At 41.5% G+C, this 26,297-nt stretch overlaps 1 protein-coding gene across 2 annotated transcripts in view; it reads right to left on the bottom strand.

Annotated features, from left to right (window-relative positions):
- PIAS1 (protein inhibitor of activated STAT 1) overlaps positions 1-26,297 on the bottom strand; it is an 81,352-nt gene that overhangs the window by 20,989 nt on the left and 34,066 nt on the right. For both annotated transcript variants that reach the window (XM_032232689.1, XM_032232688.1), the window contains exons 2-3: positions 9,255-9,699; positions 219-303 (exon numbers count right to left, since the gene is read on the bottom strand). In XM_032232689.1, coding sequence (XP_032088580.1) covers positions 219-303; positions 9,255-9,699 — 530 coding nt within the window. The remainder of the gene's footprint in view (positions 1-218; positions 304-9,254; positions 9,700-26,297) is intronic.

The raw sequence follows: 26,297 nt of genomic DNA, 5'->3' as shown, positions 1-26,297 counted from the left end.
AAATCTCTTAATTCCTTTGCTCATTCCACGAAGCCACATTAAACATTAAAGCTTTACTTTGCCCTTCTATCATACCCCAAGGCCAGCTCTCATCCTCTTTAGGAATGCTAAAAACTAAAAAAAAGTCCTGCCCCACAATTATAAACACACCTCTTAAAAAGTTCACCACATTTTGGAAATCAGAAGCATTGCACTAAAAGGGTGAGGTGACCACTTACATGGAGCTGCTGATCTGCTGCACTTGCTGTGGAGTCAGGGCAAATGCAAAGCAGGTTTCCCGAAATCTCTGGCTATTGTCTGATGCTAAAGAGAAGTCAAGAGGAGATTAAGTGAACATGAAAATGATGGTTTTTCTGTATACAGACAATTCTGCCATCATTTTAGGAAGCTTAGTACCAACCCAACCTTAGATTACCATATTTTCGGAGTATAAGACGCACTGGAGTATAAGACGCACCATAATTTTGAAGAGGTAATTTTTTAAAAAAAGTTTTTGCACTCTGCAGGCCTTCCAAACCCTCTGTACGCCTCATTTTTTGCAATTTAAAAAAAGGGCGTGCAGAGCTTTGGGAGGCTTGTAGAGTGCTCCTGGGGGCTGGGGGACAAAAACAGCTCTGTTTTTTGCTCATTTTTGCCCTCTTCAGCCCTCAGGAGCACTTAGCAAGCCTCCCAAACCCTCTGCACATCCATTTTTGCAAAGGGGGTGGGGTTTCAGTAGGCCAAAAATGCTGTACTTAGTGTATAAGACGCACCCAGATTTTCACCCTCTTTTTTGATGAAAAAGGTGCATCTTATACTCCGAAAAATACGGTATCTTCTAGGGTAGCGTTTCCAACCATGGCAGCTTTAAGACTGAGTTGGGAAACACTGTCTTCTCACAGGATATAGACTTACCTTGGAAAAGGACCAGAAGTTGATTTCAAAAATTACTGTAGAAACAGAAAATACAACGGGACTAAAACCTGACACACTGAGCCATTAAAAAAAAAAAGACTGATGGAGGACTCAAAGTAAAATGTTCTGATTGACAATAGGGTTCGGAGTCATTGTGAGGGAGAATCCGTATTTTAAGCATTCAGCTTCAACTTGTGTGGCATATTATTGCACTCTCTGCATTCCCTGCATGACTGAGAGTGCAGAAACTCATTCACAAAGATCTGATTTACATCCTGAAGTCTCAAGTCATTTGATTAAAAGTGAGTCATTAAATACAAATTATCTCTTCTCATAACATAAAACAAATGCTTGTAGAACAAAACAAGGAAGAATTAGCAAAGCCAAAGGGGATTATGTTCTACCAACTAATAAGAGGATATTTTAATTGAAATGCAATAAAGCGGAGCTCAGCAAATACTTTCTCTTGCTCCGATAGCTTCAACGGAGGTGGATAGAAAGGGGCCTCTTCTAGGATTTGCAAAACTCATCATGTTTCTAAGCCCAGCGTACAACTTGTGAGGCAGCACAATTTCAGCCAAGCTAGGTTAACCAGCTGCGTTATTCAAAAGAAACAAAACAAAAAAAAAAGTATTCTGACTTTAATAGGAAAAGGAAAGTAAGACAAATGTATTACTAAAAATTATTATAGGTCAAATATGGAAGCTAGTCAGGACTCTGCTACTGAACTGTCTTTGAAAAATGCATGAGAAATCCTTTGGTGGGGAGGGGTGGAGACGACATTATTCTTTAACACTGCAGATTATTTGGGAAGTTTCTACCTTTAGAGGAAGTAAGCATGCTGAATTGTTGGGAGACAAGTTAAATCTAATAAAAGAGAAATAATGTCTGTCCATAATTATCCTGTATGGCAGGGGTCTCCAACCATGACATCTTTAAGCCTGGTGAACTTCAATTCAATTAACCACTGAGCCAAGGTGGCGCAGTGGTTAAATGCAGCACTGCAGGCTACTGCTAGATCAGCAGTTCAGCGGTTCAAATCTCACTGGCTCAGGGTTGACTCAGCCTTCCATCCTTCCGAGGTGGGTAAAATGAGGACCCAGATTGTTGGGGGCAATATGCTGACTCTCTGTAAACCGCTTAGAGAGGGCTGAAAGCCCTATGAAGCGGTATATAAGTCTACTGCTATTGCTATTGCTAAATTCCCAGAATTCCCCAGCCAGCTTTGCTGGGTTAAAGTTTTCTCCAGACTGAAGGTTGTCAAGGTTGGCGATCCCTGCTGTAAGATACATATGACTGAAAATCTGCACCTTTGCCTGAAGACCAGTCTGAAAACGTTAACCTCTCTCTGGTGGTGGACCAACACCTGTTAGGCCAGGTCTGTCCAAACTTTTGACTTGCCTGGACCACCTTAAAAAATGAAGAAGAATGGTCTTGGGCCGCATATGAAACATATAATATAGTTAATGTATATAATTAAATTCCTTTATTTTGGGGGTTCTTATGGGGCTGCATTACTAGCTTCCAGGTCACAGATTGAGGATGCCTATTGTGGGCTCTGCTTTTGGAGGCATTAAAACAGGCTCTTGTGATAAAGACAAATATATATGTCTCCTGTATTTATGAGAGGCAAGTGGGTATTTTTATAAAACATGTAGAGTTACGATTAGAGCAGTTTATGATTAAGAAATGCAATTAAAACTATACAGAGCAATATTTGAAAACTGAATATAATATAAACTTTGAGAGCAAATAACCCAAGTATCCTCTTTCAGTAATTTACAGATATTATATTAACAATTCTGTTACCTTCAGTTAAAACAAGCATTTAACGACCCATCCTTCCTCCACCACCCTCCTGCCCCTCAGCTGTAGCCGGAAGCTAAACATATCACTAAAATTCTCCCCCTCTGGTAACCCCTTCCTTTCTGAATTGGAAAAAGAAACCCAGTTAACCATTCAGAAATGTCCTCATGTCGTCCTTGTGAACATGCAGTGTTCTACCCCAAGCAAGCTCCCCAACTCAGTTCTCCAGGGCTCTTGTTTATTCACTGGGAGAACTTTCCATCTTTCCTTGCAAATTGGCCATTGCTAAATAATTAAGAGCTTATTGCAATAACTCAAGATAAATTGTATCGCAAAATTGCTATTTGCTGGAGTATTTTGCGGTACAATAAAAAGAGGAAGCATTTTTGCTTTATACAGTTACATTATGGGACATTTATTAACGTAAGAGATATTGTATTAATCCAGGAAAGCACCACTGTATCTTACCATAATTTTCTAACACTGCTTGATCTCAATCTATGCTGCACTCTATTAACTAAATATTCACAGTTTGTGGAATACTACCAGTACTGCTAAATTATGACCACTAGTAAGAGCTAATAACACTTGCTAGCTTTATCAGACTTATAATACTCGGCAAGGAGAGCATTCTGTTAACTTTTACTTCTACAAAAGCAAGTGAAGTTTGTTAATTTCCATTTGTCCCTCATACCCACATCAATAGTCTAGGAAGACAAAGATTCTCTATTTAGATGTTGTCTGCCCTTGTGATTGCAATGAAGTTGAGCACCGTCATGGAAAAATGCAGGCATATGGAAGTTTCTTAATTTCCCCCAAACTATAGTATTTTTGCAAGTTTTTTGGCCACTCAATTCCTTCTCACCCAAGGACAGAGGACTTGCTCCTGCAAAATGGATGCGGGATTTAGGAACACTTGGAAAACACATGGTTACTGGCAAAATCTCACAGCCTTAAGGACAATTTCAAAAGTATTTTTTATGGCCAAGTAAATTTCTGTATTTTAAGTACCTATCATAAAGCCTTGGCCACTCCTTTCTGGCTGGTTCCCTTTTGACCTGTGATGGCGAGCCTGTGGCACGCGTGCCGGAAGTGGCACACAGAGCCATCTCTCCAGGCATGTGAGCCATCGCCCGTTGCACTTCCGGGTTCCAGTGCGCCAATCAGCTGGTCTTTACATGCATGGGAGCAACAGAAACTGGAAGAGCAGCTGCCCGGTGCGCATGCCAGGAAGATGATCTTCCTGTTTCTAGTGGTCATGAGCACATGGACGCCACAAACTGGAAGACCAGGTGGCTGGTGCACTTGCGCACGCCAGAAACAGGAAGATCATCTTCTTGCCACGCATATGTGCACCGGGCGGCTGCTCTTTCAGTTTCCGGCATGCACGCATGCACGCACACTCCTGTTTTGGCTCTCAGTGCTGAAAAGGTTCACCAACACTGCTTTAGAATGTTCTTAGAATGAACTAGGAGAGAAGTAGCAGAGAAACTGGGGGGGGGGGGGGAGAGGAGGAATAGAAAAAAAATCTATCCAGTTCCCTACAAGAAAGGATAAATAATCTCAAGAACAAAAGAAAGTGAAAACCCTCTGCCAGAGTGTAAAATACAAGCTTAAGTCTAATTTATAGAATTTTAGAACTAAAATTCAAGTTATTGAACTCTACACAGGCCCCATGCAAACAAGTGACTCTACCATTACTATATTTCTGGAGCTCCATATTTCAGAGAAGCAAGCAGCAAGTCCTTTCAATTAAATTTTTACATTCCTGAAAATTCCACCTTTGGAAATGTTTTTTTTTTAATTCTCCTAATAAATTGCTACATTGGTTAAGGAAAGCTACAATTTGCTTACTAATACATTAAATTAAAGCAGATGTTTGCTAATTGTTTATAGTTAATAAAAATAATCATTTTTTGCATTTCAAAGAATAGGTCACGGGTTTTAGGGGGTCTCAAAGCCTGGATTTGCTAGAGAAAACAATATGTCTACTTAGAACAGGACTGAATCCTGTCAGAAGGATTCCATTCCTTTCACCCTGCAGCAGTGGCCCCCAACCTTTTGGGCAACAGGGACCAGTTCCGTGGAGAGAGGTTTACCATGGACCGGAAGGGGTGTGGTTTTGTGTGCTGCCTGCATCCTGTGGATGGAGCTTCACTAGTTTGTGTGGCCAGATTTCTGGCATGCCAGGGGTTGGGGGCTCCTGCCCTAAGTCCCACCCCAGCAGCGTTTGGAGCTGAAGGCCTCTTAAAGGTATTTCCAGCAGTTCTTCAGAACCTGTAGCCTTCAGCTTGAATCCTTCAGTTCCAAGTAATTCAGACTTCTGAGAAATGGGGATTTCTCATTCCCAGGAGGTGGCTGTGTGAAGAAAAACGGGGGGGGGGGGGGAGACTGGGGGGGGAGGTTATTGAATGAAATGCAGCTCAGCCCCCCCCCCAAAAAAAAACGGCTAGGAGATTTATATATGTGCAGTATCAACAATCCACTTCTGTCCTACAATTGTATTTCAGGCCATCCCTGGTAAGCTTTCTTATAACAATGTTTTTTTTCTGATTTGAATCTGGATTTTTCATTCCAAAACATATTCAACTGCAAAGAACGGGATGCAAAAAAATTTTGATCTTGGGAGACAAGAGTTGAGCCACGGTAACCAAACTTGACTCAAGACCATGTGTCTCATTAGTTTTCTAATCTTACATGAAATATTCTTTTGAGCTTCAAAAAATTATTTGTGTATTCATCAATCCAGCTGACCTGGTTTTGTGTGTGTGTGTGTATGTGTGTGTGTGTGTGTGTGTACACACATAATGAATGGCATTTTTATAGTTACTTTGGTCTCTCAAATCCAAACATTTGAATTTGGTGCATAAAGTTTCACAGAATCACAGAAGGTACATAAAAGAAAAAAGAAAGAAAGAATAGAAAAGAAAAAAGAAAGAAAGAATAGAAAAGAAATATACAGTAGTAAAGAAAAGAAATATATAAAGAAATGTCTTTCCCCCAATCACAAGAAGTATAAACTATTTTAATAACTTAATATCTTCTCTTAAAATGCTACGTCTTCTTCCTGTTTCCTGCCTCTTATATATAAACAAATACTTCAAATCTCCTCATTTCAGTCCCTATGTCAGCCAGAGTCTATTGAGGGATTCCAGAGAAAACAACATACTGTATTTTTCAGACTTTAAGGCGCTCTGGACGATAAGATGCACCTAGCTTTGGAGAGGAAAGCAAGGAAAAAAATCTGCCTCTGCCTCCCAGCAATTTGCCACCTTGTAGAAAACAGCAAACAGCCTGCTTAGCTTCAGCACAGCCTGATTTAGCATGAGCAGCTGATTGACGGTTGAATCGGCTTCCCGGAATACCGATGATCAGCTGTTCCAGGCTGGAGCTGTTTCTCCACGTGTCCCGTTTTCAGACCATTCCAGGCGGCAGGGATTAGCAGCAGAGGCAATCCCTGCCGCCTGGAACAGGCCGAAAACAGGATGTGCAGAGGTTGAAAACAGGACATGTGGAGGCCAAAAATGGGGTGCCTGGCAGCAATAGGCGTCCGTGATCCCCGTGGGCTGGAACAGCTGATCATTGATATTCTGGGAGGCCAATCCAACTGCCAATCAGGTGCTCCTGCTAAATCAGGCTGTGCTGAAGCTGACCAGCTGTTTGCTGCAAGGAGGCAAGTTGCTGGGAGGCAGAGGCTGGTGGGTGGGGACCAGCGAGTGGGCGTGGCTTCAGCAACATTCAATCTATAAGACGCACAGACATTTCCATCTACTTTTTTTGAGGGGGGAGTGAATCTTATAGTCTAAAATATACAGTATTTGTTTTAACCTTGATAAAATATTTATATATTACATGCTGCCCATGTCACAAAATAAAGCATCTTTATATTCCTTCATTGTGATCCTCCCTTCAAATAATATCTTAGAATTTGATTTCTTTTCAGTTTTCATTTCTGGCTGGCTCAGTGGGGGCCAGAAGACAATTTGATGCTGGAAATTATTATAGATAAAATCTGAATCCAGGATTAGCAGGGAATTAACCTCATGTCATTTTATAATACTAAAAGATAAAATGGTCCATTTTTAAAATTCATAAATCATTCTCGTTTCAATATTGAAAGGCATCAAAAACTGCAGAAGAATTGGCTCGATATTTAAAATTAAAATAAAAGTGTTCCCACTGAACATTTCCTTTCTAAGCTAACAATTTATTCAAAATTATCAGCCAGAAACATAAACTAAACTTGTTCCTCGTGATTTTAAAAGACGCTGACAAAATTATTTTTGCTGATCTTAAAAAAACATTTAAAGTCCTCGAATCATTAACAACTGCAACCGTATAGTTTCAGAGAAAAATTCTTGTCCGTGAATTTATTTCCATCGACAGAAGAACGTATGTATCTCAGGAGTAACAGCAAGAGGACATCTACTTCTCAAGGGGCAGAAAGCCACTTCTGGTTCTTTTCAACAAGCCCTCAAAATGATAGCAATACTGCAAATGTGGAAACCCAAATGTCTATTAGGGGCCCTGAAGAGAGGAAAGAAAAAAGCCAGAGACTCAGCAGGGCTGGCTGTAATCCAAACAGGAAGAGTCACAACTAACTGGAATTTGCATCAGCCCTTCAGAGTTTGAACAAACATTAAAAAAAAATGTAAGCAAACTCCAAACACAAAAGAGACTTCAGCAGATGCTTTTGAGTTAATGTAATACATTAACAGGATTTAACAATTAGCCTTGAACAATTAACTATGGTACCACTGCATTTTAACATACCCCAAGGCATGTTAATTCTCAAAAACATTTATCTGCACTTCTGTTTTTTCAGAAACATCATTTCAAGTGCTGGTAAGTAATCTCTTTCAAGAAAGCCATTAAAGGCTGTGTTAGGACTTTGGAAAGTTCTCTTGGGCAGGAATTATTTGGGCTTTGCAATATTACATTACCACCTTACTCTGTGTTTCTGACCAGAATTCATTAGGGATTGAAAAGCTCAATTTATCCCCTCTTCCTAATTGAAAAGGAAATAGTGAGAGAGCTGAATATTACATAAATATACATGAAATCGGCTAATGATTTGCAACATTGGAGAGACCGATTCTTTTAGGATCTGAAAAGCTTCACATCAATATAATCCTCCTGAAACACCCAGAAAGCCACAGGACGATGGATAAGTCAGTTGGACTCCTTCATATAAGGCAGGTGGCTCTCAGACATTTCAAAACATGAATCATGTATAATAATAATAACAAATGTCCCACCCTAATTTCACCCCTCCCAAAGCTTATACTATATATCTTACTTCTTCTGTTAGACTCCTGAAATGTTGCCCGACAGCTACATTTGGTTCTGCAGCTAAGAGATTCTGCCCTCAGCTCACATTTGGCACATCGGACCAGCTATAAGATTTTTAGCATCTTCTAGATGGCCAATTGTCTCATTTTGCAACCTTTTTAATGATCAAACATCTCTTTTTTATGTTTACAGCTAAAATACGTATGCCTAAATTGCTCTCAACTGTAACTAACATTTCATTTTATTTTATGGCTGTACTTGATAAATAATTTTATTTGATTTTAGGCCCTAGCCAGTAATATATTTTAGTTAGCTTCTGTATTTGTCACACTCTCTAGTTTGATTATTTGTAGTTTATTTTATTTGTTACATTGTCTACGTAGTTTGTCATATACCTGCTCACTGACTACCATAATCAACAAATAAAGTATTCATCATTTCTCAGTCTTGTGGTTCTGGACACACTGGACTACAATCCCTATAGTTTCCAATCAAATTTTAGTCTAATGCATTTAGGAAAAATTAATAGAAATCTTGTATTTTAGCATCTTTATATATTAGTTCAAAATTAAGAGAAAATACATTAAGGAAAATAGTCTTTAAAATTAGTAAAGTCTATTAACAGATTTTCCTTCCTTTCTGAGCCCAAAAGATTTTTGGAAACTATGTTAGCCCAAATTTTGTTTGTATGTAACAATATGGCTAATAAAACATTCTGGTGAACTGATAATTCCCATGGTGCAAAATAAATTAAATTTTAAGCTTTCAACTTTTTCAAAATTTTGTCATTTTGATTGCTTACGTTAGCAAAAAAAAAGTGCCACATTGTTAACCAAAAATTTCTGGAATTCCAAAATACATGTTTAAAATTTGTAGGTTGGGTCTTAAACTTTTTTTATTAGTAAGAAGCATTCTGCAATGATGGTCCAATGACTTATTTAATAAAATAATCTCTAGTAAGATTGTTTTCTACTGAAGAATAATTCGACAGTTTACAATTACATATTCTGGCCATATTTGTTTGTATCCATACCATGTTCACTCCACCTAAATTTCTTTCAATAACTGTAAATATAGCACCCACAACTCAGTCCATCTTTAAAAGTCAAGAAATCGCTTCCATCCAAACTGGAAGTAAGAAGCTTTCAATCTGTAAGTTGAGAGTTGTCAAGGAGGAAAAGTATGAAATCCTTAAATGTATTACTTACATCCTCATGCATATAATGAATGCATTCATAAAAGTGACAATATTGTTCCCTTACCTAGACTGGTTGGTTTTATCAGTTCATCCAACAAGTCATAAAATGGCAACTTCTGAAGCTTTATGTCTGGATGGACTGGGTGGAGTGCTGAGGTCAGATGGGGCAGGTCCAGTTCATGTTTAGGTCCCAGGAGAGAAACAGGAAGTAACGGCGAGGTTGCCGGGTGGCCATCGAAAGCAAGTTGTGGAATGGTAGAGGAGGACAAAGGACTTGACATGGACGTTGAGTGGACGCTTGGGATGGACAAGTCTGCAGAGGTTATTATTTTTTGCGGGAACCGCCTCCTGTAAAGTTCTTTGATTTTCATTTGGACAGCAGGACTGCAGCCAGCCTTGAGCAAATGAAGTGCTTTGGTAAGGAGTTCGTGTTTGCGGCCGTGCTTATTTCTTCCTGCGTAACCCAAAAGCACCTGCAGCTCAGAGACTCGGAGGCTCATCACCATTTGCTTGAAGACAAACAAAAAGGCAAGACAACAGTTATTCAATCAGAGCTGTCTGTGAACATGAGAGAGTAGTTAACCCTAGAGAGACAATCAAGCAACGCATAACTTTGCTCCACCGAACATACATTCATCACCATTTTATCATCATCATTATTATTGATGTTGTTGTTCTGCATTGGGGGGAAAACCCTTCTCAATCATGAGTTCAGAACTTAATTAAGGAGCATGTTTTCTCTTGATCTCATAATACATTTCAGAAATAATACATATTATGGGCAATGTTTGAGGAGGGTCCTTTTAACATCAAATGAGTGGCATGCCTGCAACTCTGCCAAAACCACTGACGATAATATTGTATGTGTGGGGAAAATTATAGAATAAAAATAAGTAAAACCCCCCGATGCTTGTCTTACACAAACAAGCAATATGTTATTCAGTCTGGAACAAAAATATATGAAGTAAGAGCCTAAGAATCTGGTAATAAATTACTACATCCCAAATCATGTCATTTCTAGAGTACATAGGGCAGAATAAGAAAACATTTAATATCCTCTTGGGATATCCTCTGTGAAAGTTAACAAAATTATTTAAATTAAAGACCTACTAGAAAAAGCAAGAAAGCGACAATCAGATACAAGTAATGATCTTACAACCGATCGCTTAACAAGTGTCTGAAATTACAAGGAACCTGAAAATGAGACTTATGAGCCAAATGAGAAGTGCTGATGTCTACCCCGCTCCTGTGGTCACATGACCACATTCTGGGTGCTCAGCCACCACACTGAATGTATGGCTGTTTGCAGAACCCTGTAGTCACGTGACCACAATTTATGATATTTCTGCTAGAAACTGATGTTTACTTCCAGGTTCCAGCAAAAATCACCCCAAAATGAACAATGAGTTAGCTTAATACCCATGGCGTTTGCTTTACAATTGCCACAAAAAAGTTGTAAAATTGTGTGCAGTCACATGATAACCCACTTTAGAACTGTTGCAATTTAAGACTAAAATTCTGCGCTCAATTACAGTCATAAATTGAGGATTACCTGTTGTTAAATGATACTAGAAGACAAAAATGTAGTCTCTGCAGTAAGATAGAAATGTGAAAGTGATTGATGTAGTGTTTAAGGCAGCAGGCTAGAAACTGTGAGACTGTGACTTGTAGTCCTGCCTTAGGCAGGAAACTAGTTGAGTGACCTTGGGCCAGTCCCTCTCTCTCAGCCCTATAAAGCAAGCAATGGCTAGCACTTCTGGAAGACCTTGCCAGGAGAACTTCAGGGATTCAACTAGGAGTCAAAAATTCACTTGAAAGTTACACACACGAAAAGGAGAAACTAAGTAAGGAAATGAAATGAAATTATCTACTGCAATTCCACTGTTTACCATATCATATGTCATTAAATAATTTATAATGTCGCTTTGTTTTCTCTTCAGATTGCCTGCTGTATCCTGTCTATACCGCCCATCCGAAAAAGAGGAAGCTGCAGCAGAGATGAGTGCTGAGCGATGCTCTTCCCTAAAGAGTCACTCACCAAATTGAGAGATTAGCAGCATTTCATCTGCTTGAACTCAGATCTTTGCTTACAATGCTGAGGAATCTGAACACCTGAATCAATTTTATGGACGGATAATTTATAGAAGTTTCTTTTTACTTTTTTCATACTATTTTATTTAAATTTTTCAAAAAACATAAGCTTACTTTTCCCCCCTAGAACTACAGAAAAATTAACCTGTTCCCAAGCCTGTTCTCTTTAAAATGGCTAAAAATCTGTTGAGTTTATTGAAATATGAATGCTGTAAAAATGAACCTTATTTGATTAACTTTATTTTGTCATTTAAAAGCTATTGAGGTAATGACACCTTGATTAACTTCAAAGTGTCATTACTTTTATAACTTTTGAATTGTTTTAAGCAGATTAATAAAACGTTAAGAAATTGTTCTGGAAATCTCTAGATTTCCCGCACCCAAATTACAGTCAGCATATTATGAAATTTTTTTTTCGTTTTATCACTAAGTGAAATCACTTTTGACTTCCAACTTCTTTGCAGAAAGAAAAAAATCAACACTAAGGACACAATTAGAAAGTGATTGTGCAACTCCCTGGATCTCACAATTGAGGTCTCTGGAAGATATTCATTCTGCTGTAATATCAGCACAGAAGGCTCCAAAACATAGATCAGTTCAACCCTTAAAAAACTGACCCCATGGGACAATCTCTGAAAATAGTAGGTAAACTTTGGGGGTAAGTAGGAATATTGTCCTTTTAATCATCTATTGACAATCATGTTTTTAAGCCATTTTACTTAATGTTAAACAATCTGGGTTACCTAAAATGGAGAAATGGCAGCATATTCCATTAAAATATCTTGTGTTTTCACATATTTAGTCTAGATGCTTTAGTGATCTCTAAAACTTTTGCATTGCAGACCATCTTCAACTTATGACCTGTCTTTTAATGACCATTACAATGGCCTCCGAAAGGGTACTTAATAGCACATAAAGCATTCTGGCTGTCAAAAAATTTCCTGCCCTCCTAGTCACATGATCACAATCTGGATGCTTGGCAACGTGTTTCAACTTACAACTTCTTGCCAAACGCCCGGTGATTATGCAATCTTCTCCAGCAGCTTCCCCCAAAAGTAAATTGGGAAGCCAGCAGGAAAGCTGCAAGTGGCAACCCTCCCCTCCCTGAAAAAAGCTGCCTGTCTGGTGTATGTGTGTGTGAGAGGAGGGGGAGGGAGAGAGGGAGAGGGGAGAGAACGAGAGAGAGAGAGAGAGAGAGAGAGAGAGAGAGAGGGAGAGAGAGGGAGAGGGAGAGAGGGAGAGGGAGAGAGAGAGAACTCCTTTGGTGGGGTGGAAAAACAGAGCTCAGAGATCCTGATTATTTGAGCACCTGGCAAAGGAAGTCCCTTGTGCACAACAAAGGAGTGCTGACATCCTGCCATGGGGTGCAGAAACGGAACCCAGACCCTGATGCTCTCAGCTTTATTCCTGCATCCTGCCAAAGGACTTCCCTTCTGCGAACGGAGGGGAGTCCTCCAGGTAGCTTTTTTTATAAGCCCCTAAAGACCACAAATAATCAAACTGAGCATCATGCCACATCTTACCTAACAACTGTGATTCTGGACTCAATTATGGTTTTAAATTGAGAACTACTCCTACTGTCAGGAGGGAAATGTTTGTGGATGTCGTCCACACTAAAATGCCCTGCTTAAGCAAATCTTAGCTATTTGCAAGAACACAATCATGGAAGAATCACATATTATGCATATCAAAGAGAGACATTTCCTTTCACATATACGGGACACCTCAGGAAATGTTTTTCAAAGAGCAGCCATAGTAGTCTAAAGGTGAAGATGCTTGCCTCCCACTCGAAAGGTGGAGAGTTCAATCCTAGGTAGGTATTTTTCTTCTAGGGCGCAAAGAGAGAACTCCCTGCAGCGTCAGGGAGGGCATCCGATCAGTAAACGCTCAGCTCCATCTAGTTCCCCTCTCCTGACTACACCGAAATAAGGGATTACAGGGTCATAGAAAAAAAGAGAGACAATGCTTTTAAAAGGTTGGCTGTCTATATTTCATTATCTAAAGAAGTTCTGTGAATCAGTTTAAACTGGCAGTGCATACATATAATAAATAAAAGGAAAAGGGGAGAAACCAATATGACTAATAATTTGGAGAAAATGAAACTCAAACTCTTCTATAACAAATTGGCAACAGAGTGCTGGAGCTAGACAAGCTTAAAGCCTCAATTTCCATCTGTCCAACGCAGCCTGCTGAAAGAACTACCCACAGTTCAAACACAACCCCAAAAACACAAATGCCAATCTATAGCAGTGATTTACTATGAACAGTCCACGTTAAAGATAGTTATTGTTCAAAATGCAACATTCACCTTAGGAAATTAAAAAGCCTCTATGCACTTTTTTCAGGCACTAAAGATAATGTACACTACAAACTGAAAGGAAAAAACCCCCTTCATGTTAACTGCCCAAGACAGAAATTGCAAATTATATCAAATTGCTACCCTTAAATATCACCATTGGGAATTCTTTATATTTTGCATATATAGAATACAAAATAACAGATTCATATGATTTATAGCTTCTTCGACAGTTTCCCTGTAAATAAGACCTCCCTGGATAATAAGCCCAATCAGGCTTTTGAGCGCATGCACCAAAATAAGCCCTCCACCAAAATAAGCCCTCTCTGGAAATATTGCAACACAGCAGTAGCCCTGGTGACCACACTCGCTGCTTCCTGCACCTCAAAAATAATAAGACCTCCCCGAAAATAAGGCCAAGTGCTTATTTCATGGGTCAAAAGAAAATAATACCCTGTCTTATTTTGGGGAAAATACGGTATTTTCCTCATTATTTATAGTGAAAACTGTGTTTGAATCATAAAATCATAGAACTGGAGCTTGGATCTTCCTCTGTAAAACTTCCTACCTAAGGATTCTCAGCCTGCTCTACTCAATAAAGGAAGTATAAGTAGCTTCCAAGACTTCACCCTCTTTCCTGCTCTCCTCTTGATTCTTTCTCGTTTCTCAGCATCCTTCTTGTATGGTGGCAATCAAAACTGGACACTGTATTCCGCATGAAATCTAACCAGTGCAGCACAGAGCAAAACTATCCTTTTTCGTAAGTTCAACATTAAACCTCTGTTGATACAGTCCACGACTTGACAACTGTAATACACTGCTGGCTTATGCTTAATCTTGGTATAGATACCCAAGTCTTCTCACAAGTACTCCTGCTGAGCCAGGCATCACCTACCTTGTACCTGTATATCTAATTTTTCCTACCTAAGAACATCAGTCTGGAATGCATGGTAGACATCAATCACTTTTTCAAAAAATATTATGTAAATGAACTTGGGATAACAAATCCAGGATGATTGTACACATATAATACAAATATTTTCCTTAAACCAAAGATGTCTTTTTCTCATGAAAAGTCAGAAAAAAATGCCTGCTATAATGAGCCACAGACTTCTGCCTAATTGTATGCTCCAAAGTTGAATTTGAAGCACTGCCCAATTCTAGGCTCCAGTTCTTAGCGAAAATGTCAACTTTCACTCCCATCTGAGATTTAACTCTAGGCATTTTATTTATTTATTTATTTGTTTGTTTGTTTGTCTTGTATGCCGCCCACTCCCGGAGGACTCCGGGCGGCTCACAAAAGACAAGGGAAGGGGGGAACGAGACAAAGACAACATATTAAAAACAAAACCAACATTCACAATTTCCGTGGAGGTAGATGCTTCTCAGCTCCCCCCAGCCTGCTGGAACAGCCAGGACTTGGTGGATTTGCAGAAGGCCGGGAGGGTAGTAAGGGTCTGGATCTCAACAGGGAGCTCGTTCCAGAGGGCCGGAGCTGCAACAGAGAAGGCTCTCCCCCGGGGAGTCGCCAGCCGACATTGGCTGGCAGATGGAATCCGGAGGAGACCTAACCTGTGCAATCTAATTGGTCTGAGAGAGGTAATCGGCAGGAGGTGGTCTCTCAGGTACCCAGGTCCGATGCCATGTAGGGCTTTATAGGTAGCGACCAGCACCTTGAAGCGGATTCGGAGACTGATAGGTAGCCAGTGCAGCTCATGGAGGATAGGTGTAACGTGGGTGTACCTTGGTGCACCCACAATCGCTCGCGCGGCTGCATTCTGGACTAATTGGAGTCTTCGAACACTCTTCAAGGGCAGCCCCATGTAGAGTGCATTACAATAATCCAGTTTGAGGTCACAAGGGTGTGAGTGACCGTCTGAAGGGCCTCCCGATCCAGGTAGGGTCGCAATTGGTGCACCAGGCGGACCTGGGCAAAGGTCTACTGCTTCGCTGAGTTGGCACGGGGCAGACAGATACAGCTGCGTATCGTCTGCATATTGGTGATACTTAATCCCGTGCCGGTGTATGATCTCACCCAGCGGCTTCATGTAAATGTTAAATAGGAGGGGGGACAGGACCGAACCCTGTGGCACCCCATACTTGAGGGGCCTTGGGGTCAATCTCTGCCCTCCGACCAACACCGACTGCGACCTGTCCGAGAGGTAGGAGGAGAACCACCGCAAAACGGTGCCTCCCACCCCCACCTCTCGCAACCGTCGCAGAAGGATACCATGGTCGATGGTATCGAAGGCCGCTGAGAGGTCAAGAAGCACAAGGATAGAGGGGTGACCCCTATCCCTGGCCCGCCAGAGATCATCGATCAGCGCGACCAAAGCAGTTTCCGTGCTGTAACCAGGCCTGAAACCCGACTGAAAAGAATCTAGATTTTTCCAATCATGTCCCACCTATCAGGACATCACTGATTATGAATGGGAATCTCCACGGTTAGCAAAGTTGTTGTTTTTAAGGAAACTCATTTTATTCAATGAGTCATAAGAAAATGTTTTGTATACTGAAGCAAACAAATTGGAGGGAAGCAAGAAAGAAGGCAGACTATTAAAACTGTCAGTTATATTAACTAATCCTTTCAGCTAGTTGCAATATTACTTGTTGCATGCTGTCAGCACCTTTTAAAGTAAAAATTATCCAGTAAGCATTTCCTGTTTAGCTGCAATATGCAATTCCGCGTTGGACTAATTGCATTATTCAGCTGCAGAGTCACCTCACGTCTTCTGCTGTCTTTATCTGTTCTGGACAAGTTTCACCTTCTTAGCAGATGAAGCCAAATGGAGATGGCGGCAAAGTATCTGATGATTTCCATCTGCTTCATTTTTTATTTTTCGGCCTTCAAGTCTCAACTCCCAATGACTGCCTAGATTCATTCCCACAGTTTTATTGGCAAGTTTTCAGATATGCTTTGCCATGGCCTCCTTCCTCAGGCTGAAAATGACTGGCCCAAGGTCACCCAGCTGTCTTAGCACCAAAGCAGAACTAGAACTCGGTCTCTGTTTCTAGCTGGTGTCCTTAACCACTGCCTCAAACTGGTTCAATCTGCTTTGTTTAGTTCTCTCATTTATTTATTTAAAATATACTGTATTTTTCGAAGTATAAGACGCACCTTTTTTCCTCAAAAAAGAGGCTGAAAATCTGGGTGCGTCTTATACAGTGAATACAGCATTTTTTGCCTCCTGAAGCCCCAGCACTTCACCAAAATGGCCGTGCATAGCCTTTAGGAGTGCTTCCAGAGTGTTCCTGGGGGCTGGAGAGGACAGAAATGAGCAACGGGCCGATTCCCCCCCCCCCCCCCGGCAGCACTCTAAAAGCCTCCATAAGGCTAGGCATGCAATTTTTTTGACAAAAAACAGGCCCGTTTTGGGGATGTTTGCAGAGTGCAAAAACTTTTTTTTTCCTTTTGGAAAGCTTTTTAACTGGTTGATGATAATTATATTGATCAAGTGCTGTGCCAGAAGAAACACCTATCTACCTACTGTATTTCTCTCTCTATTTCTCTCTCTCTATCCCTCTACCTACCTACACACACACTCTCTCCCTACTTACTGTATTTTCTTCTCTCTCTATTTCTCCCCTCTCTATCCCTTTATCTATCTACCTACCTACCTACCTACCTACTCTCTCTCTCTCTCCCTACCTAATTTCTCTCTCTCTTTCCCTACCTACCTACCTACTCTCTCTCCCTATCTACTGTATTTCTCTGTTTCTCTCTCTCTATCACTCTACCTACCTACCTACACACTCTCTCTCTCTCTCCCTACCTACTGTATTTCTATCTCTTTCTATTTCTCTCTCTCTATCCCTCTACCTATCTACCTGCCTACACATACACTCTCTCTCTCTCTATTTCTCTCTCTATCCCTTTATCTACCTACCTACCTACCTACTCTCTCTCTCCCTACCTACCTACTGTATTTCTCTCTCTCTTTCTCTCCCTCTATCTACCTACCTACTTTTTTAAAAAAATTGCCTCTTCAAAACTTTGGTGCGTCTTACACTCCGGTGCGTCTTATACTCCAAAAATACGGTATATACTGCTTACTTCTCTAATACAGATACAGATTAACAGAGTTGGAAGGGACCTGGTAGGTCATCTACTCCAACCCCCCCCCTCCTGCCCAAGCAGGAGACCCTACACCACAGTCTCTTCTTGAAAGCCTCCGGTGATGAAGTTCCCACAACCACTGTAGGCCGGGTGCCTTGGAAAACAGCTTGATCCCCTTCTCTCTGTGAAGACTACTATCCTGTCTTCCCTGTCCTTCTCTTCCCTACACTAGCCATGTCCATTTACTGCAACCGTTCATCATATGTTTTAGCCTCCAGTCCCCAAATCATCCTGGTTGCTCTTCTCTGCACTCTAGAAAGAATCTCAACATCCTTTTTATAACGTGGTGACCAAAACTGGATGCAGAATTCTAGGTGTGGTCTTAATAAGGCTTTATAGTGGTATTAGTACCTCACTTGATTTTGATTGTATCCTTCTGTTAATGCAACTTAGGATTGCATTAGCTAAAGGCTTTGCAAAGCTAATTCTAATACTACTCTAAGAAGAGCATGGAAGAAAAATCTATCCTTTGAGATGTGGAAACTCAGGAAAAAATAAAAACAATGTTTCAAGCATTTTGGAATTATTTTCCAAGTCAATGCTGGGAGGGCCACTCAGGCTGATTAGGTAGCCCAAAGAATTACCTCAGCAATTCTATAGTAGCTCTACTCAAGGTAATATGGTAGGTATCTACTCATAGCATGAAACTTTCCCAAGTCTTAGATAACATCTTGCACTACACCTATTCTTTCTGTCACTATTTCTGGCAGCCACCAGTCTTGGTCTATATTCTAGTTTTAGTCCAGGGGAATCATTTCTTTATTTCACATTTCCAAATGCATCTCAAATGTGGCTCTTAGGCTAGAAGCAAGGCTGATTGTAGGGAAAGCAAAAGCTTGGCAAGTAACATTTAATTATTGGTTTAAATTCATCAATCAGCCCATTGGGTTGCTCCATTCTGTTTTAAATGTCAGTATACTTGGAAAAATGCGGCATCACCCAGGCCACATCAAAGTTGGACTCAGGCAAATTGTTGTTTGCTCAAAAATTACTTGAAAATGGGTGGCAATCTAATTTGAATAGAGTGTCCAGCTGTTGCATAAGCAATTAATTAGGGAGGTATAGTTCCCTATCTTTATTCACTGACTCATTCAAATTACCAACTGGCCTTTACTGGTGATCACTGTAATGCCCTCCTGTCAGCATTTCACAGAGCAGATATTGCATCTCACTGTGGCTCATGTTGCCTGCCTGTGCAGCAAGGAAAAAGTAGAATCAATCACATCTCTCCTGACACTGTATACGTTTTGTACAATATTGTGCCAAAATCTGTTTCTGCTCTTTTAGCACCAATCCCTGGTCTATCCAATACCTTCCACACTGAATTTCCACTTCCTGATAAGGTCTTTTACACAACATGTGCAGATTCTGTAAACCGCTTACAGCAGGGGTGTCAAACTCAAGGCCCGAAGGCAGGATCCGGCCCACAGGGTACTTAGAACTGGCCTACGGGACTGCCCTGGAAACAGCAAAGGACCGGCCCGCAGTGCTTCTGCCAATGCAACTCACGAGCTCCATTTTCACTGGCAGAGGGTTGCAGGACGCCGTAGCAGCCAAAAGCTGTTTTCACTGGCAGAGCACTCGGGCCACCACAGTCGCCCCTGACAGGAGTGATGTCAAGTTGGCCAGGCCCCCCCGGCTCCCCCAAGTTCAAACACAATCCTGATGTGGCCCTCAATGAAATTGAGTTTGACACCCCTGGCTTAGAGTGTTCTGTAAAGCACTATGAAGCAATATATAAGTCTAAGTGCTATTACTATACAATGCTGTGAAATTCTGTTATTTAATATCAAGTAGCCAGCAAACTGCCCCTAAGACTGATTGCTACATATACTTATTTGTTGTTTATGTATTTGTCTTTTTTTCCCTGTCATCTGCTAGCTAAAGGCTGTAATAAAATTAAATTGAATTGAAAATTAAGTTAAAAATTTGGACCGTTTATGTGGCCATCCTACTCAGAAAAAGATTACATTGGGTAGCATATAAAATCTTTAAATAAAAATATAAAAGAAAAATAGCACGTATCATTAAAGCAAACTAAAACAATTAAACGTTGTTTGCAACTAAAATATAATTACCTTTCAGCAAATGGAAATTCTACTCAACCCAAACAACCCAGGAAGTGTTCCATAAAACAGTGAAGAACTAATCAGAATCAAGCAAATAAAAGTGGGGACCTTATAAGGTACATCAGATCAGAAATATCAAACCACAGCAACTACCTGGGTCCTGTAATCATATTTTGAGGTTCTCGAACTAGTTTAGAATATAAAACACAACCCCCCACATGCTACTGTATGTGTCAAGTATGGACACATTACAGTAGCACTGGAGTTGGAGGGGCTGCAATAGGAAGAAAATACCTTTCCATCACAAGGACTCCATGGTCCATGTCCCACAGGACAATGGAATAGAACACAGAATACAGAACATAGAATAAGAGAGTTGGAAGGGACCTTACAGGTCTTCTAGTCCAAGCCCCTGCTAGACCGTTTCAAACAAATGGCTATCCAATCTGTTCCTAAAAACCTCCAGTGTTGCAGCACCCACAACTTCTGGAGGCAACTCGTTCCACTGGTTAATTGTTCTCACTGTCAGGAAATTTCTCCTTAGTTTAGGAGGTGCTTCTCTCCTTGATTAGTTTCCATTCCCTGTTTCTTGTCTTGCCTTCTGGTGCTTTGGAAAACAGGTTGACCTCGTCTTTGTTGTAGCCCCTCAAATATTGGAACACTCCTATCATGTCTCCCCTAGTCCTTCTTTTCATTAAACTAGACATACCCAATTCCTGCAACTGTTCTTCATTAATGTTAGCCTCCAGCCCCCCTATCTTTTTTATATTGTAGTGACCAAAATTGGAAGCAGTATTACAAGTGTAGAATGCTTAGGCTTTGTAAAGTACTAATACTTCACATGATTTTGATTCTATCCCTTCTTTAATGCAACTTAGGATTGCATTTGCTTTTCTGGCTGCTGCTGCACACAGCTGACTCATGTTTAAGTGATCATCCACTAGGACTCCAAAGTCCCACTCACAGTGACTGTTTAGGAGTCAGGTTTCACCTAATCTGTACTTGTACATTTGGTTTTTCCTGCCTAAGAATAAAAACCTTACTTTTCTCTACATTACATTTATTTTGTTGGGTAAGGCCCAGTGTTCAAGTCTGTCAAGATTTTTTTCAATCCTAAACTTATTTTCTGGGGTGTTGGCTCTTCTTGCCAGCTTAGTGTCATCTGCAAGTTTGATGAGTTCCACTTCTATTCCTTCATCTAAGTCATTTATAAAGATACTGAAGAGAGCAGAGTCTAAAACGGAACCCCGGGATACCCCATTGCCCACCTCTCCCCATGTGGATTAGCTCCAGTAAGGATTACCAATTGAGTACGGTTTGTCAGCTAGTTACAAATTCATCTAGTGGTGCTCTCCAGCTAGGCTGGAGGGAGGGGCCAAGAGGGACCCAAATTTTGAATCTAAAGTACTGTGTGCAGGAAGCAACACATGCTGGATGTTGCCCAGAATCTTTGAAGCCTTATCTTTCTATTCCCAAAGGAATGCAGGAAGTCTGGTGTGGTTCTTGACAAGCAATAAAACTACAGTTCAGACTCTCCAGGAGTGGTTCTGGTTGCTTCCGCCTCACAGACAAGAAGCAAAACGGATTCCTAAAATCAGACAACCCCACAAAGTTTTTGTTTTTAAAGATAATAATGTTCCTTTAGTTTTTACTCAAGTCCCCTTTTCAGGAAAATCTCATTAAGCTATTATAATTATTTATAATGTTAATGTTTTGTCATATTGCTTTTATTTTGTTTTAAGTAGCATATAGAGAAATGGGTGGCATTTAAATTTAATAAATAAATTGGTTGAATTTGTCCATGTCTTTAGTCCTGGTCAGCATAATAGATTTAAACACATAAGCAGTATTTCCATACTATTTTAATTTGTTTTTTTTTTCTTTTTGAGGGTGGCAGGTCTCTTTCTCTATATGTCTATAGAGAGAGAATATATATTCCCATGCTCCCTTTACTATTTTTTATTGCAAACCTCCTTCTAAAATTCCATTGTATTTTATTCTTGCTCATGCTTTATTTTTTAGGCAAATCTCCCAGAGAATGCTGTAAAGGTTAGATAGCCTCTCCATTCAAACAATGCAACTCCAGGGCTCTTGTGGACTCCTGACTCCTGCTTGAGAAGTAGGTAGCACTCGTGGCTCAGGGGGCCTTTGCACAACTTTGAGTTGTGTGCTGGCTACATCCATATGGATCAAGAGGCTGCTCAGGAGACTCATGTCCTGACTGCCTCCCAAATGAAGCCTTACAAGAGGACATCTCTTTCTGTTCACAACTCCCTCTCCCATCAGGTCCAGTGGGAAGGGCCCATGCTAAGGAGCTCCATCTAATGAGTCCTAGGAGGTGAGCCTTTTGTGTCATGCCACCTTCCTTTGAAACATCACCCCCCCACCCCCACCCCAGATGAGATTACAGTAGATTTGACCATATTGGCTTTCAGAGAGATTGTAAAACATGCTTTTTCCAACAGGCCTGGGGATCTCCTGAGACCAGGAAGAACACAAGATGGCTCTACATTGTTTCTCTCCTGGGTTATATGCATGTGTCTTCTTTTTTATTGTTATTTTGAAATCTATTTTTATTGTTTGGCTTTAACCATATACCACCCAGAGTCACATTCATGAGGTAGGTGATAAAAGGCTGATATAGAAACGCCAGCCTAATAATAATGTTTCGTGCAGAATGGGCTGAACTGCACCAAGATGCAAGCAGATGGTTGCTCTTATAAGCCTCTCCAGCATCCTTCTATTCAAACTGAATCAACCTTGTTGTTGCCCAGAAGAGGATAACAATTTAAACATAGAAAATACTATTACATAGTACGGCATGTGATAAAGCATGGTTAGTTGAAGCAAAATACCTACAGGAAAAACGCTGCCTAAAAGCACAGCACTGAAATCAATCAGAAATTGGAGGTCAGAACAAATAAATACAGATGCATTTTCCCAAAATGATGGAGTCACGGAAGAACGTTCCATGGGGCAAATGCAGGGAAGCCCTTGGCCTCCAATACTTGCCATCTCAGCAGTCTTACAGAATATGTAGGCAAAATCTTAAAGAGTCTGTTAAAACTGTAGTAAACTTATATGGTAAAAGTTTTTCACTTCTTCCCATGATCTGAAGAATCTCTTCCAGGATTTAGACTGCTCATATACACTTTTGAGGCTGCCACAGGAAATAAAGGAGAGCTGAAAACTGAAACAAGGAAGAGGCCTCTTTCTCTAACAGACACTTTCAGCTCAAATGGATCAAGAGGTCCATCTCTCCTTTAGCAGCTTTTCACACTTATCTATGGAAACCCAGGTCACTTAAATACAAGAGTGACCATAACAACCTTCATGTAAAATGTATTAGAAAGAACGTCATTGGCACAGTTAATCATGAAATATTGGTCATGCAGCAACTGGACTTCTCTGCCTTCTCCTAAAAACAAACTAAAACAAACTAAAAAAAAAGAGGAACTGAAACAAATAATAATTGAGCAATCCAGAACAGCATAAAAATAACCCAGTTGCCTGCATTGAAGCTTGTTTCAAAGAAACAGCTAGCACAAGTATTAAAAATGCCAATGCTGTAGTATTAAATATAATACCAACTCACTGCAAGAAAGAAACCAACTGGTGAATAGCACGGCTGCACTTACAACTAAATATGCCTGATCCAAAATCAATGAACAAGAAAAAAAGTCAAACAATGCACTACCAAAATGAAAAAACAGGTTAGAAAATAAGATCAGCATCCTAAGACTAGATACAAACAAATCAGAAGACATGAAAAAAATGAGGAGCCTACGTTGCTACGAAATGGTTGCCCAATCTCGATGCTCCGAGATCGCCAATACTTTTATCATTGGGTGGCCCAATCAGACCTAAACCGTCCCGTAGAGACGGTGAACAGGAAGACTACGTTCTGCTGATCACAGGGACATCGCAAAGTCCCTGATTGATGCAGGAGGAAGTCTCTCAGCTGGCGTTAAAAGCTCAGCCCTCAGGCTGATGAAGTAGGGACGGCTCCAAAATGGAAGGAAACAGAAGAGAAAGTGTTTACTTTCTGTGAGGAATTTTTATCCGTTTTAAAAGAGCCTGGCTATAAAAAACTTAAAGCTAATTTAAATCTAAGAATAAAAGAAATAAGCAGCGGAATTAAGCTTTGGATGGTTTTGGTCAGTGTGTTATCTTAATTTTTAAACATTATTTTCATGGATGCAATTTATGCAAACCGTTTGAAATGAATGGATCAAGTTTTCTTCTTCTATAATTTTTACTATTATTTTCGCAACTTACGGACTAAACTTCTCCTTATTCATCACTACATGTGTCTTTTACTCTTCTCTATTTCATGTAAGAATTTGACTTTTTAAAACTTGGAATATTAAAAGATACAAAAAGAACAAAGAGAATTGCAACAATTGTAACAACAAATGGAGAGATAACACTGCTACTCGAAGACTGGGAACTTGAGTACTAAAAAAAATACTTTTACTTTCACTACTGATTATCCTGGTCTGGAACTTTAAAGTCTCACAGTTTGTTTATAGAAAGTGATAAGAAGTAAAGCACCATTTGTTTATACAAATGTTCCTTTGAAATATATCCTTAACCAGAGATCTCATGGTGAACCTAGGTGTAACCTTATAAAAATCCTCCAAGTCAGAGCAGCAGTGCTTTAACAGCTGGAAACAATGGCTTATTTCCAACAACACAGAGAAACTGTCAGCTTGCAAGAGATAATATTTGCAATACAGAAACTATCAAATACATTTGAGAAAATGTTTGAAAAATTAGAGCACCTAACAGAAAATTATGATGAAAAGGATGGAGATGCTTATCAAATGGGAAAAATGGAGGGTAGAGTCCCAAGCAATACAGAGAAAAATGATTACAATCAAATCTGCTGACATTTATGCAGACGGGGCCCTTGTGGCCCCCACCGTCATGGTCACGGAACTCCTAGTAAAACGGGCTGTGATGCCCACGGGGCCGGATGACCAGTTGCCCCGTAGGCCCCGTAATGGCCTGACGCAGCCAACGGCCAAGGGTGGCCAAGGACACCCCAGCACCAAACGTTCCTGGCTGGAACGAAACAAACCAGCCTTCCAACCTACGGACCCCCTCGGTCTGCTGGAGGTAAATCCGTAGAGCGTGGCGCATGTCCAACCGATGCCAGAGGGCCCCCCCCATCATTGGAATGGGCCCGGGCAAGGTCGGGCAGGACGAACCCCTGAGCCTTATGAAAGGGAGTGTTCACCTTCGGGAAGAAGGTAAAATCAAGGTGAAGCACCGCCCTGTCCTGGAGAAGATGGCAAAGGTCGACCTCGGAAGACAGGGCGCCCAACTCCAAAATACGCCGGGCGGAGGGAACCGCCACCAAAAAAAACCACTTCCAAAGACCAGAAACACAGAGGAACAGACCGAAGAGGTCCGAATGGGGCCCCCATCAAGCCCTGAGAACAAGGGGAAGATCTCACGTGGGGAACTCGTGGACGGAGGAAGGCCCGACATTAGCCGCCCCCTACAGAAAAAGCCTGGTCAGGGGAACCTGAGAAAGGGAAGAAGACCCCACCCTCCCAGGACCGAAGACAAAGCCGCCACCTGGTGGTACAACACCCATGAAAGCCCGTCGTCAAGGCCTTTCTGCATGGAATCTGAGACGTGAAGAAAAGAGACCCTGTTGGAAGAAATGCCAGGAGAACACCACCGGACAAAACCGCCCAGGTGGAATTGCAGCCGCGGGTCATAGAAGGGCGCCGAGGCGCCTCGAGGCACGGACCCCAGCGGACAGGCCAGCCCCCCCCCCCAGCAGCCGCCGTTCAAGAGCCAGGCGGTCAGATGGAACCACTGAGCCCCAGGTGAAGCAGGACCCCCTGCTGCCAGACAACCTCCTCTCGTGGGATCCTCCGCGAAGGGGCCACAGACAGCTGGATGAGGTCCGCGAACCTAGGGCCCTGTGCCATAAGAGGCCACCACAATGACCAGAGTCCTCTACGCTATAACTTTCCGGATGGACCCAGGAACGCGAGGGACGGGAGGAAATGCATACAGAAGGCCTGCAGGCCACCTGCTCCTGAGGGCGCCCGTGCTCTCTGCAGACCAGGACAGGAAAAAGGTGAAAAACCGGGGAAGTGGCGAGTTTGCGGGCAAGGCGAATAGATCCACCAGAGGAGTGCCAAACCTCTGACAGATCCCCCCAAAACAACGACGGATGGAGTTGTCACTCGCCCTTGACCAGAGTCGCCCCACTCAGCCAATCCGTCGGGACGTAGGAGAGCCCGTAGATGCATTCTGACCCCAAGGACAACCAGTGCCTCTCCACCCAGGCGCCCAGTCTCAGAGCTTCCAGCCAGAGAGCCCAAGAGTGGGTCCCCCCCCGATGATGAATGTGGGCCTTGGTGGCCACATTGTTCATCAGGAGGAGCACGTGACGCCCCACCACCGAGGCCTGAAAGTGTTGCAGAGCCTGGCGGGCCGCCTCCAGCTCCAAGCTATTGATATTGTGGCAAAGGTCTGAAAACGACCACCTGCCCTGAGCCATCCGAGAGC

This window comes from Thamnophis elegans, chromosome 16 (genome assembly GCF_009769535.1).
Source record: "Thamnophis elegans isolate rThaEle1 chromosome 16, rThaEle1.pri, whole genome shotgun sequence".
In the NCBI taxonomy this organism is placed as follows: domain Eukaryota; kingdom Metazoa; phylum Chordata; class Lepidosauria; order Squamata; family Colubridae; genus Thamnophis; species Thamnophis elegans.
This window is presented reverse-complemented; position numbering and strand designations above follow the sequence as displayed.